This window comes from Notothenia coriiceps, unplaced genomic scaffold (genome assembly GCF_000735185.1).
Source record: "Notothenia coriiceps isolate Sejong01 unplaced genomic scaffold, NC01 NC01_scaffold00015055, whole genome shotgun sequence".
Lineage (NCBI taxonomy): Eukaryota > Metazoa > Chordata > Actinopteri > Perciformes > Nototheniidae > Notothenia > Notothenia coriiceps.
This window is the reverse complement of record NW_011347756.1, coordinates 1-13603: the sequence shown is the minus strand read 5'-3', so window position 1 is coordinate 13603 and position 13603 is coordinate 1. Positions and strand designations below refer to the sequence as shown.

The following is a 13603-nucleotide window of genomic DNA, read 5'->3' as shown; positions in this document are numbered from 1 at the left end:
GGTTTAGTCAGCCCACCTCGAATGTAACATTTCCCTAAAAATAAAATGATTTTCCTGAAATGTACTCTTGTTATCACCTTCTATACTAAATCTCTGATTTAGATTCAAATACATGCTCCTTTTGTATAGATATTGAAAAACTAGAAGAGTTTGGGATAAATTCCATTAGCTTACTTTTACAAATATTCAAATTTCAAAATATGATAGCAGAAACATTTGGCCTTCAGATGGAAAGTAAAGGACACTACATTTGTATTAGTATTATAGGAAAAGTATTTCATTAGCAAATGTTGCATTCTCAAATGTATCCCTCATTGATTATTTTAATGAAAAACTAAAAGAAGCGTTACATTTTCACAAATATCTTTGTTCCTCAATTTTATTAATTAATCTATTTTATTTTAAGAATTATATTACGTTTTACGCCGGGCATTATGCATTGCTTTTGCAGGAAATTGTCACAGAAAAAAGGCAGAAGGAGGCACCAACGTGACACCGCAGACCCAAACAGATAAGTCTTTGTTTTGCTCATTAACACAACAAGAAACAGGGGAAAGTTTGTGTGTGTGTGTGTGTGAAAGAGAAAGAGAGAGAGACGGAAATGTAGGCTACACTATCTACACAGCAGTAGTGAGACATTGAGAGATTGTCTTTCCGGCGAGAGACAGACAGACGCCTGGGGGTGTACAACCCACCCACCTGCTTTCAAATGGTGGCAGGTCTACCTGTGGAAGCCACTTGCTGAGGATAATGGAGGCCTGTGTTCTGCCGAGAGACCCAAGTGTATAGGATTGATTTCCAGAGCTGTTCTTAATCTTTGTAAGCACACCTAGTTTAGCCAAAATACTTACAACTTAAACTGTGGGCATGTAAAGTGAGCTCAATGTATGTGATGAATGCAATTCGAAGAGCATAGATTCACATAAAGCAAGTAAATCAAATGGACAGCGAGAAGAAATTACTCTGAAACAACAGAGTGATGTGCAAAATGACAAACCCTCTCCTAACTCTCTTGTTCTCCTAAAAATTACACTATTCTGTTTTCACATCAAATAAAAAGTTAACAATTCTGCGACTCCCCCTCATCATTTGACCTTTCGTGCAAATAATGTAGCTGTTTCACTTTACATTGATTTCGGTGGTGAAATCTCACAAAGTGGCCTAAAGTGAACACAATCAAGAACAATGTCAAGAAAAAAACCATCTCATTGGCTTATAGCTGAATACTCAATGCTGATTGTTGCATTTGGACATTAGAGGTCTACTATTTTTTGATAGCAGACCGTTCAATTAAACGTCGGCTGTGTAAAATAAAACATTTGTTTTCCTTCATCAGAAAACACCAAGGAAGACCAACAGGAAGTAAACACTAACGGGAAAAGCAGAAGAAAACAGACAAGAAGTAAACAGTTGAGGGAACAGCAGAAGAAGAGAGACACAAAGAAAACATTAGAGGGAACAGCAGTAGAAGACCAACAGGAAGTAAACACTAACAGGAACAACAGAAGAAGACAGACAAGAAGTAAACACTAAAGTGAACAGCAGAAGACAGATTTGTTCGCCTTACGTTATCCCTTATCAACATTTATCACCAAATTGTGTCATTCCAACAGTCTGTATGAGTTTTTTTTTTTCATGAATCAGTATAGGCTGTGAGTATTAGCTCTGAAGTAATCAGTGGAGCTGTCAAAAAGCGATTGTTTATTACTCTAAAAGCAAACAGTATCATCTTACTCCTGCCTCAGGGTATAAAACTCTTTTGTGTGCCATAAACCTGTTGATTCACAGCTCAGACACAATCACTGATGACAATATTCTTATCTTCGCATATCTATACTGAGAGTCTGCCAACAGTGAAGATATCCATTCCCCTTTGCTCAACCACCAGGCATGTTTCAGGTTTGGAGAGGTGACGGGCCGGGGTCTTCTGATATAAAGAGGCCATTGTATCACAGAGACAGCCGTCCAGAAAGCTGCCTCAATCTGTATCTGCAAACAATAATAATATGCTATTCTTATATGTAGTGAGAGGTGAGGGAAAGGTGAGCAGATCTGCAGGTGAGTCATGTCTACCTGCTGAGGTTATGTCTCAGTCTGTTTCCACATCATGTCTCTTCAGGAAAAGCTTCGGGTGCACATTTGAACTGTTGATCTTTAAAAAGAAAAAAATCCAGCATTCAATTAGATCATATTATATATATATTGTATTTATCCCAAATTTGGATTTTTTTCTTTTAACGGCATCAGAAAGTTAATAACACACGAGTTACAATATGATAAATATAAATAAAATACAAATAGTATAAAAAAGGTGAACATAAATATATATCCACGGTAAAAACATGAATAGAATATGTATAGATATATGTTCTGCTGTTATATATAGTTTATGATTATCTTTTATTTGATTCATTTTATTATATTTATCATATAAATATTTTTAAGGAAATTCAATTAAGAAAAGAAATGCAACAAATTTAATATCGTAATTTTTCAATCTCAATTATTTTCTTTATTATAAAACAATGTCAACTCCTTCGATGAAACATACATTTAATAGCCAATTTTTGTCTCTTTTCTTTAAATTACGAAAAAATATAACTATTGTCGTTTTATAAGCACTTCCACAGCATTTTAACTCTAGGTCTCATCCTGGGCAAAAGAATGACTTCAGACAGATTCGTTTTTATTTTGATACATTTTTTGATTTTATTTTGCAGATAATTCATGCGCAAACAACTCAATTTCTATACTGACAAGTGCATACACATATCTGGAAAAAACAAATTTCAGTGAATGAAAAATGACACTTTGTCCTTATTATTATTATGTACATATTTATTTGCACAATTGTGGAAGATGACATTTCGAAATCCTCCTCACCTTACTGTCTATGTGTCAGATATTCTTAATAGTTAATTTGACACAGATTGCACAACACACGTTATGATGAAATAATACAAGTCAGTGCAAAACATTTCCCATTTTAGTTAATATATATTTGAATTTAACGCGGAAATTATTTGGGAAATGTTGTGGGATATTTTTCATTTACGCAATAAAATCCAGTCTGCAGGCCCTTATAAATTGGCCTTTTTTTCAATCACACTTCTACAGCAATATTTTAAATCTTTAATATCTTTTACTCTATTTTTCTATATTCCAAGACAAAGAGGGGCTTGAACTGACTTGAGGGCAGTAATTCGGAAAGTCATTGCAGAATCCTCCCAGCTCTGAGTGGCCGCTCTTTGATAAAAACTGTCCCGGAGCAGAAGTCTTGGCAGAGGCGCACTCCTCTGGACACGGACTGAACGCCGCGGCACAGGGGATCTGGTGGGAGTAAAAGTAGCTGGCTTGTCCAGAGATCATGTTAAAAGAGTAGGGGTCCGACAGAGGCAGGGTGCACGCGGGGATGGACGTGGAGAAAGCAGTGCACGCGGTGCCAATCTGATGGCGTCGAGATTGCGCGCAGCTGAGTCCGATGTAAGACATCTCCTGGTGGGTCTGCAGGAACCGATCTGCGTCCGCGGCACTGGACGCACTCAGCCGCTGGGAGACCATGGAGGTGGCGTGGTTTGGGAACCGCGGTGTCAGGTAAGTCCCCGTGCCAAGGTGAGTGCGCACTGGTGTTTGGAGAGGAAGAAACGGTGGCCAGTAAAACGAACCAGCGGCGGCTAAAGTCACACTGGTGGCGGTACTGGAGGACATCAGGCGACCTCCTCCTCCTCTTTTTAACGCAAGCTTGGTCCTGGATCCAGCCGTGGCTCTGCGCCGGAGCTTCCCAGATGTGCCACCAATAAACACGTCCTCGCTGCAGGGGTCCAGCATCCAGTAGTTGCCTTTCCCCGGGTCATCGTAGTGGCGCGGCACTTTAACAAAACACTTGTTCAGGCTCAAGTTATGCCGGATTGAGTTTTGCCACCCCTGTCTGTTCTGTCTGTAATAAGGGAAGTTTTCCATGATGAACTCGTAGATGCCGTTCAGAGTGAGCCGTCGCTCCGGGCTCTGACGGATCGCCATCATGATGAGCGCGTTATAGCTGAAAGGAGGTTTCTCAGGTTTAATGCTTTCTTCTTCTCCTCCTTTCTTCTGAGTCCCCTCTCGTTTCCCAGTCGTAAGCAGGGGTTTGCTTATCCCTTTACCGGTGTCAAAGTGTTTCTCTTGGCTTGGTTTCTCCGGAGGTTTCCGGGACGCAGAAGGAGTCTCCTCATCCATCACTCCCTCTCGTCTCAACAGCAGGCTGCTGATGCTGAATGAGGATTTGTGGAACAATCGGTCAGAAGTTTTCAAGTCCGCCATATCTGTCATAAAGTCCTCAAAGACTTGCAGTGATGAGAGCAGAGCGACTCACTGAACTCTGATGCAAAGTGGTGAGGAGCCAAAGCCACAGAGAACAAATGCGCATGATCACAGGAGCGTTACAAACTCAAAGTGACACAAGTGTTGCATTCAACAGCCTCTTATTTCCAGGATTGGGGGGGTTACTTTACAAATTTGAGTATCACAATATAAAATAAACCATCTCCAAGTGGTTGACCAATTAGAGCTGAGCGGCTAGCTAACCAATCAGAGCAGACTGGGCTCTGGTTTCAGACAGAGGGTGAAAAGAGGTGCTGCAGCACATTATGATAAAAATAAACACCCTTTTCAACATCAAAGGAAGCAAACATGTCACAGTCGAGGCACAATATACTAATTTGAACCTGAACATGAGCAGAATATGGCCCCTTTAACCCATTAAAGAAAAACAATCACTTTCAAAAAGGCATTTAAGTCACTCATTGTCCATTGTCAATATAAACAAATCCATATAAACTGGATAATAATTTAGTTAAAGAGGCGTTTTTAAAGGATTAAATGCTGTCAATCTGTGTGACTGATCGGTGAACTCTCGGGTTCACTTATAACACTTCCGGGACTCATGAAACTCAACCCTGCACAGGCCTTTCCCTCGGGGCTGGCCTCATCGCGCTCTTTTACTATTTTCTTCCTGTGCACCTTCTCTGACACCATGATTTGGCAAAATGCCTTTAAAATAAACTACAGGTAGAAGAAGTATCCAAAATTAAAATTATAATACCAAAAGAAACACAAATCTGTTCAAAGAAAAACATTTGAACGGTTGTGATCCTAAAATATCATATCTCCATTAACATTTGCAAAACAACAATTTTAGTTTATGAGGTTTATTTATTAAATAATAAATAAAAAGATAAACCTAACAACCTGACAATTCATTTGTATTAACACTTACAGGGTAGCCTACTAATCCCCAATTTTCTTTAAATTTAACAGTAATCTGATTACATGTTGTTTTATGTAACGGGTAGGGAATCTTTGTTTTTGTATCCTGATTACTCATTACATGTAATCCAATACTCCCCAACACTGAAAAATGGAAACGTTAACTTTAATTAAATGTATTATGTCAACAGATTTCACATTAGTTTAAAGCAATCATATTATTGCTTTAAACTAACCTAAAAACCGTTAACGTTTCAGTTTTTTCCCTATACAACTGGAACATATCATATTAAAGACTGTTCTAAAGTAATCCCCTCCTATGCTGTGTTTGACAGTTCATATGTCAGACATCAAACATGAGGAAGTACACATTTAATCTGTCATCGTTACACCTCCTCTTCATTGGAGAAGAGTCTTCCTCCATAATCCCCGCGCTACACAAGTGAGCACTTGTTGGGAATGTCTCAGACTCTAGAAAGCTCACCTTGATCCTTAATACCTGTAATCCCCCTGTTTTATTTTTCTTTGTTTAATATTCGATATCATGTCTTGTGTTGTTTACAGTGATTTATCATTAGCAGCCTCTATTACAATTATTAAACAGACTAAACTCTGCCAACAGCTACAGTTGAACAACTTTATAACTGAGTGTCGCCAAATCCTCAATCCCAGCTGTGTGCGTCATTTCCCGTTATGTTTTGAGCTTCTTGCAGCGTTTTGTTTATGCAGCGCTTTTAGTAAACGTTGTACATTGGTGAAGATGTTTCTTAATTTGCATGTGTTTTGGCACATTTCTGTTTTTATATTTGTATTGTCACTGAAGCTGCAGTGTGTTTCTGCTAATGGAAATGTTTTAAAATCTCAATTCAAAATCTCAGACACTCAAAATCCAGCACAAGACACTTTTTTTACGCTGCTATGGACAATCTGCAATAAATGCACATTTTATGGACAATCTTGCACCAAAGTTATTGATATTGAAGTGACTGTTATTTTGTGAATATTGATTGTTGTTGTTTTTTTATCTTAATGTGTGCATATGTGTAAATGTGTATGTTGATTGTGTGTATAGGATATACATATGTTATATCTGTATTACTGTATCATTTTACATTCAGGATTGTTAGAAACGTCATTTCGATCTCTCTGTCTGTAAACACAAACTGAGTAAGATTGACATTAAAGTTGACTTTGACTTGACTTTTAGGCTGTTGTAGCGTGTTTGAACCTGTCAGCCACCGTACAATAGCATTAAAACACAGCTCTATCAAAGACAATTGTTGTAGTCCTCACATTAGTAAAAAAGTAAAATAGTCCAGAAAATATAGCATTTATTTCCAAAATATTTGAATCATAAGCGATATCATCTTTTAAAGTTGAGCCTAATGCCTAGAGCAAAGATAACTGAAATGTATTGCCTGCCATGTTAACACTGCACTAAAAAGAAGCATCGCAAAGTTAAAGAATGTGATCAAATACAAAAAGTTATAAACCCATTTATTTAAGTGCATTGATTTTATGTAACTTTTAAATGATAGTTGCTTAATTTATTATGACATAAATCATTGTGAGCAACTTCAAAGTTGAATGAATGAATTGAATATTGTTTGCACAGCTAAAGCCTGTAGTGGTGGCTCCCCCTGTCTGTCAGCCTGTGAAACATCCCCTTATTACCACTGGTGGAAAGTCACTCATTTACTCAGTTCCTGGACTTGAGTTACATTTTGGAGTACTTTTTTTGAGTATTTCCATTTAATACTACTTTATACTTTTACTCCATTACATTCCTTAAACAGCTTTAGTGACTTTTCAGATCTTCAATTAAAATGCATGTGATACACTTTGAACATAATGCATCTCTATGAATGAAACTAGTGGACAAACTGTTAAAGGTACAACAAAGTAAAGTTATACAATATATTACAGAAAAGTCCTCACATGAATAATGTGTGTATCAAAGCGCTGTTTGTGTACAACAGTAACATGCTGCTTGATGCAACAATATTACCTAATTATCTAATATATATAATAATATATCACATATATCATATTTAGTTCTGCAGAGTTAGTACTTTTACTTTGTATACTTTAAGTACATTTTGCTGACCTGTACTTCAGAGTGTAGGACTTTTTATTTGAATGGAGTATTTTGACATTAATGCTACTTTTACTTCAGCATAGGACCCGAGTACTTCTTCCAACACTGATCCTCGTCGTTTCATATTGATCCTGAAATGGACCTTTAGGCATAACCAGTACTTTTACTTTTGGTATAATTAGATGCTGATACTCTTGTAACTTAAGTCACTTCTTGAATGCAGGACTTTAGCTTGTAACAGATTACTTTTTCAATTTAGTATGGTTTCGTTTACTTCATAAAACAAATCGCAGTTCTTAATCCACCTGTGCTTATTTCACATTATAAAAAAGAAACACAGAGAAAAAGTTAGGGTTAATGTTTTATTTGAATGATCATGTTTATAGCATTAACAAGGACTCTTTGTGAAGCCAGGGAACTGATTGGCCCTTAAAACCTTTAAAGATAAGCCTTATGTGCTCTTCAGTTGTTGCAGCACAGCGTAAAGCTCTGCCCCGGGACATTCAGTGTCTTTCACATCTCTGTGTCCACACAGGCCGAACTGGGGCTTTATGAAGCCCTGACACACGCCGGACTGCAGCAGCTGCTTGACTGAAGCCAGCGCTTCACAGCTCGGTGCTTCACCTAAAATATAAAAAATGCATTGTCATCATATATGACATCTCAACACATTACATTTCATGCTTTTATTCAAAGTAACTTACAATAAGTGCAATAAACCACAAAGGTACAAACTTAATTAAAATGAATAAATTAATTTAAACTTGAATCCTTATTTTATTCTATTTTCTTTCTTTTTTAATTCCTTTTCTAATTCTTATTTTATTCAGTCCTTCAATATGTTGGCTTTTATTGGTATTCACGTATTTATTAATCATGAAGTTATGTGTGACATGTGGTAGTGTTATTTTTCTCTTTTTGTTTTTGTTGGTGAAGCACTTTGTGTATGAAAAGTGCATTACATCAAAAAAGGAAATTAAAAGATAACATGTTCTACAAGTTGAAGTCGCTTTAATGACCAATGACATTATGTCTATTTCCTTGATATTTTCCCCACAAATGATCTCTGTTCATTAGGAAACAGACAGGACTCACTGACCCGTGAGAACCTTGTCTTTATGTTGCACAATGGATGAAAAGATTAGGAGCACACCTACTTTTAAAGTTGCCGATGAAGGCAATCCCCAGTGAGTCATGATTGTTGCTTAAGGCATGAGCCCCCACCGCGCCCCAGCCACGGCCCTCGAACACCGTCCCATCTGCTGCCACCAGGAAACTGAAACACAGACAGGGTTTATGGTTAGAGGGCATATTCTGATTTCAGTGTGTGGGAGAGAAACTCCGTCTGGAGAGAACACAGGGATTTTAGCCTTTGCAGACCATTTACATGCACACAAACCTATAGAACACACTACAGGGAAGGGGAAATACCAGACACATAATCGGGCCTCTTTAAGGACCTAGGATTGGAAAAAAGGTCCAAACTAAAGAGAAAGAACACATAATTAAGTGTCCCTCCATTACGTCCACATTGTAAACACTGTATGAACATCACTCAGAAACCGCATGTCCCTGCAGCTACTCACTTGTACGCGATGTCATCCCAATTTTTCTCAGTCATGTGCCATCTCTGGATGCTGACGACGCGGCTCACACACTCGCTGCGGCTGCTGCAGCTTGGGGTGTCCGTGTGGTGGATGATCACTCTCTGAGCACAGGGGATCTTCTCCGGCGCCTTCTTCGGAGCAGCCGCCCCCCACTGCTGCCTCGACACTATTTCCACTGAGGAGAAATCAAATAAAAAATTTTTTTTATAAAATGTCATCAGCAGCAGGGTTGGGGGGGTCATGTAATCCTTCTGAGGATCAAAATATGAAAGTTATGTAACCTGGATACTTTATTTTGGATTACCTCAATATCAAATGCAATGAAACACATGAGCACGTATACTACGGTTAAAATAAGCAGAAATCAAATCTGAGCTGACATGAAAATACTGTTTTAGTTAAGACACACGGTTAAGCTCACACACACTATTATAGGTTCACATATAGGTTCACCTGCTGAGTAAAAAAAGAACAAATGAACCAAAGAAAGTGAAACCATAAAGCAGATTCAGGCAGTAGGCGTATAGATTCACATTTAAAGTATTAGCCTACAGAACAGTACAGCTTACAGAGAAGAAATACAATCGGACCTTTATACAACAAACACTATATGCTATTTTTAGTTTGTTACTATCAATGTAATCTTGGTGGTAATACACCATTTTTAGAAATGTAATCTGACAGCGTCTCCCAGTGTAATGTCTGCAGTGTGAGGATGTTACCTGTAGTTGCCATCTCTCCGTCAATATATGGATTCAGCTTGCTGTGCATCGCCTTATCTTGAGTGACTCTCAGGAGGCGTGGTCTCGGGGAAATACACCTTCCTGGTTTCTTGTTGTTTCATGCCAATGCACAAAATACATTCCAACTACTCATCTGACTGAGTAATTATTCTTCAGTTGCCAAACAGGTCTTTGGAATACACGTGTGGATACATAAGAGGAAGTTGATTAAGAAACATTAACACGGTGGCATTTTTTTTCTTCCCACAAATGAGGCATTAATACATAAGATACATTATGTTTTAAGTCACAGGAGTTTTTAGGGGAAATCAGCTGTTTTGCAATATCAGTCATTATGCTAAAATCCCTATGAAGCAGAATGTAACAAAGTATTATATTCATTTTACTTGAGCATTTCATGCTACTTTATAATCCTACTTATTTAACACTCAGTTACTTTAAACCAGGGGTCACCAACCTTTTTTAGGATGAGGGCTACTTTCAAAAAATAAAGCAAGTCGGGGGCTACTTTTACTCCTCTTTTTTTTGTTTTTTGCAGTGTACATATTTTATATTTATATATTATATGCTTACCTTTAACCTTTGTGTGCTGTTTGGGTCTGTGGGACCCGTTTTCAGTGTTTACTAAAAGAAAATGTATGCAATTTAATAATTTTAACCTGCTTTATTTGGGGGTGGACCTCACATCCTCNTGTGTGTGCGTCAAGTGGAATAAATATATATACAAGTTACAACACACACAGAGTAAAACTCTGCTCCTCATGTGTTGTATAGGCTGGCATGATAGGCTGTTCAATGGGGCTGATGTGTTGTGTAGATTCTGCCAGAAGGAAAATCAGCGGGGAGGTGCCACATTGCTTTTCTTCCCGACTGCAACGCTGGCAAATCAAGCAAGAACGTGATTCGTCGACATTCATTGTGAGGGTGGGGGAGGAGGGGTGTTAGATAGATATAGAGTTGTAGTAAGTAGATAGAGTTCGCTATGATTTAGGTTTCGTTTATGCATAGAGTAGATTATTTTAATTACATTTCCTTTTTTGTTTTGGATTTGCTTGGCGAGCTATTTTTAGAACATGCCCGGCGGGCGACTCACGTTGCCCCTGCGGGCGACTGAGTGCCCGCGGGCACCGTGTTGGCTACCCCTGCAACACACTATGCTTACATTAATCATATCAATATAACATATCAATCATGTATTCTACAAAGTCTCTGAAATGGACTCCATATTGAAAAACTACAAGATGAAAACGTTTGTTCATGTGATAAAAACAGGATCCATTCGGCTACTTTTGATACTTGAAGTCCATTAGGCTGATAATACTTCTGTACTTAATATTTTTCTGAAATGGGTCATTTTACAGAATGAGTACTTTTTCTTTTTGTTGCACTTTTAGTTTGAATTCTGGATCTTTACATGGAATCGAGTGTTTAAAGACCAGAAGTAGAAATACATTGTCCTAAAATACAAGATAGATCAAAGATGGAATCCTATCTTGGAGTCCTAATTGACAATGATCTCTCTTTAAGCCCCACATTCAACAACTGGTGTAAAAATGAAGGATTTCTTTCTTCCTTTGATTCCAACAAGAGAGTTATTGCTGCAACCTTAATGTCGGTGTGGAATCTGGTGATGTGGTTTTTATAAATGCATCTTCTACATGCCGTCACTCGTTTAATCCCTTCTACCACTGATCATTACAAACCTTAAAACCCTTGAACGCACCACTGCTCCTTGTATGGTCTTCTCTGACCACCCGTAGACAAAACCAGTAGCACACTTTATTTATGAGGCTGTTCTTGGTGCTCTTTCAACTTATTTTTGCGTATTTCCATTGAAAAACAAAAAGCAAAGAACTAAAAAGGTACCATGAGGTCAGATTAGCAATGATTGAGTCGGACCTAAACATTTCAGATGTGTCTCACACTGCACTGTAACTTTGCTTTTAAATGCCATTTTATATAGTTTATTTTAAATGTGTGTTTTTAAATGTCATTTCATAATATGTTTCTTAATGTCTTTCATTTTTGTAAAGCACTTTGAATTGCCTTAAACTTAAACTTGCCTTAAACTTGCCTTAAACTTGCCTTGCTGGAAAAAGTGCAAGAACCCATCAGCTCCGTTCTGAGAACTTGTTTTTACTAACGGTCCCTGAAGTCTACACTGTGCGGGGGCAAAGGGCTTTCGGTTCGGCTGCTCCTTCTGCTTTGAACCAGCTGCAACATGACCTGAAACTCAGATTTAACGGATTTATACAAGTGCTTCTTAAAGCCAGAGGACTAATAAATAAATGAGTACACGGTCCGAGTAAATCTTCTACCTCTGTTTAGTGTGTCCGCTGATGTGAACATTCGTTACACCTTTTCAATGAAAACTCAGAGACATTAGAAACAATTGATTCTTTTAATCTAACAAAACACACCTGAATGACAACTGTTATATAAAAAATAACTATTAATACAATATATTCACATGATGGAAACTAAAAAGACAAACACAAAGATGGTTTCAGAGTTTACAAACACCAGCAGTTAAAAAACAAACTCTGTTGGAGATTTACTGTAGATAAAATGTTAGACCTCTTCATCATCTTTACTCCGTCCATCTGTGTCCACAGTGAGGCGCTGTGCACACGTAGTACAGTCTCATGGCGTCCTGTCAGGAAAACACAATGTATGAGAGCTTTTAATTCAATATCAAATACCAAACTAAAGATGTGCAGACAACAGGATTAAGGTCGTCGTCAATAAAACGTATTCCTCGACAAACAATATCAAGACTTCAGGTCATGCATTGTGTTATATAGTCATTCAAAAGCATCATTACCTCAGCCTTCATACTGTGAGACTGGAAGAACACTGCCTCCTTGTGACCACACCTGGGGAGAGACAAGGAGAGAGAACAACGTTAAAAACCCCTATAAACACAGCTAGTTGAAAGCTCAATTCTGATTGGTCGATTTGGAAAGTAGCTCTGATTAATGTGCAGAAAGTAGTCTGGTCAATTTAACGTCAGCTGTGGACAACAAACATTAGTTTCACTCCATCAGAGTCTTTTTGTAAGTTCACTTTTATATTTGTGGAGAGCACAATACTTTGGATTCATGATGGCTAAACTGTCTCCAGTAAAGAAAAGAGAACAAGAAAAGGAAAGAGGGTAAAAGACAGTGAGCTGACGTCAGAGAAAGACCGACAGGAAGTAAACACTAACAGGAACACAGGTTGGGGTTGAATTGTCCAAAAATCAGCTCCTATCATCTTTTCTTAACCACTATCCCTTAACCTCTGGGTTAACAAAAGATGATAGGGGGACTCACCAGGATTTAGGAAAAGACAAGTGAGGTGGTTTGCGAATCCGTCTGCACTTACGCTATGTGACATGATCATTCATGAGACGCCAGTGGATGTTATTAATGTATTTCTGCCATGGGTAAACAATCATTTTCTTTATCGCGGACAACTTTTAGCGCACCTATAGATACTTTGCACTGTGCGCTCTTATGGTGTTGTTTTTGTCCCTGCCCTGTTTCAAAAGTGCTGATTCTCTGTCTGTTACTTTAGATGAAAATAAGGAGCCCCTCCCCACGCCACGCCCTCTGAGAGATATTTGGTTAAAAAGAACACAATGGTGCTCTAGGAGGAGATTCAGGTGATAAGGTGGGGGTTACCTTGGTTGGTGATTGGCTAATGGGTACACAAGCCAAACAAATTGTTATGACATCATAAAGTAGCCAAAATCTGATCAGCTTATTTTCATTACATTACATGTCACTTGTTAGACGCTTTTATCCAAAGTGACTTACATACTCAATACTGTGGACAATCCCCACAGGAGCAATTTGGGGTGAAGTGTCTCAGGGACACAACGACATGCTGACTGCAGTGGGGTTTGAACCTGTGACCCCCTGATCTGA

The 13603-nt window shown here is 38.3% G+C and overlaps 2 protein-coding genes and 1 long non-coding RNA gene across 3 annotated transcripts; all 3 read right to left on the bottom strand.

Moving 5' to 3' along the window:
- Positions 1-3147: 3147 nt before the first annotated feature.
- foxg1c (forkhead box G1c) lies at positions 3148-4299 on the bottom strand. Its single transcript, XM_010774998.1, has one exon. The coding sequence runs from the start codon at positions 4297-4299 to the stop codon at positions 3148-3150; it is 1152 nt and encodes a 383-aa protein (XP_010773300.1).
- Positions 4300-7690: 3391 nt separating this feature from the next.
- pglyrp5 (peptidoglycan recognition protein 5) lies at positions 7691-9775 on the bottom strand. Its single transcript, XM_010774997.1, has 4 exons — positions 9672-9775; positions 8929-9124; positions 8500-8618; positions 7691-7966 (listed from the first exon to the last, which is right to left on the bottom strand). Exons 1-4 carry the CDS (start codon positions 9718-9720, stop codon positions 7794-7796), a joined length of 537 nt encoding a protein of 178 aa, XP_010773299.1. The 5' UTR covers positions 9721-9775; the 3' UTR covers positions 7691-7793.
- A 2304-nt stretch (positions 9776-12079) lies between these two features.
- LOC104948770 (uncharacterized) lies at positions 12080-12623 on the bottom strand. Its single transcript, XR_798728.1, has 2 exons — positions 12517-12623; positions 12080-12345 (listed from the first exon to the last, which is right to left on the bottom strand). It is a non-coding gene; the product is annotated as an uncharacterized lncRNA (long non-coding RNA).
- Positions 12624-13603: the final 980 nt, after the last annotated feature.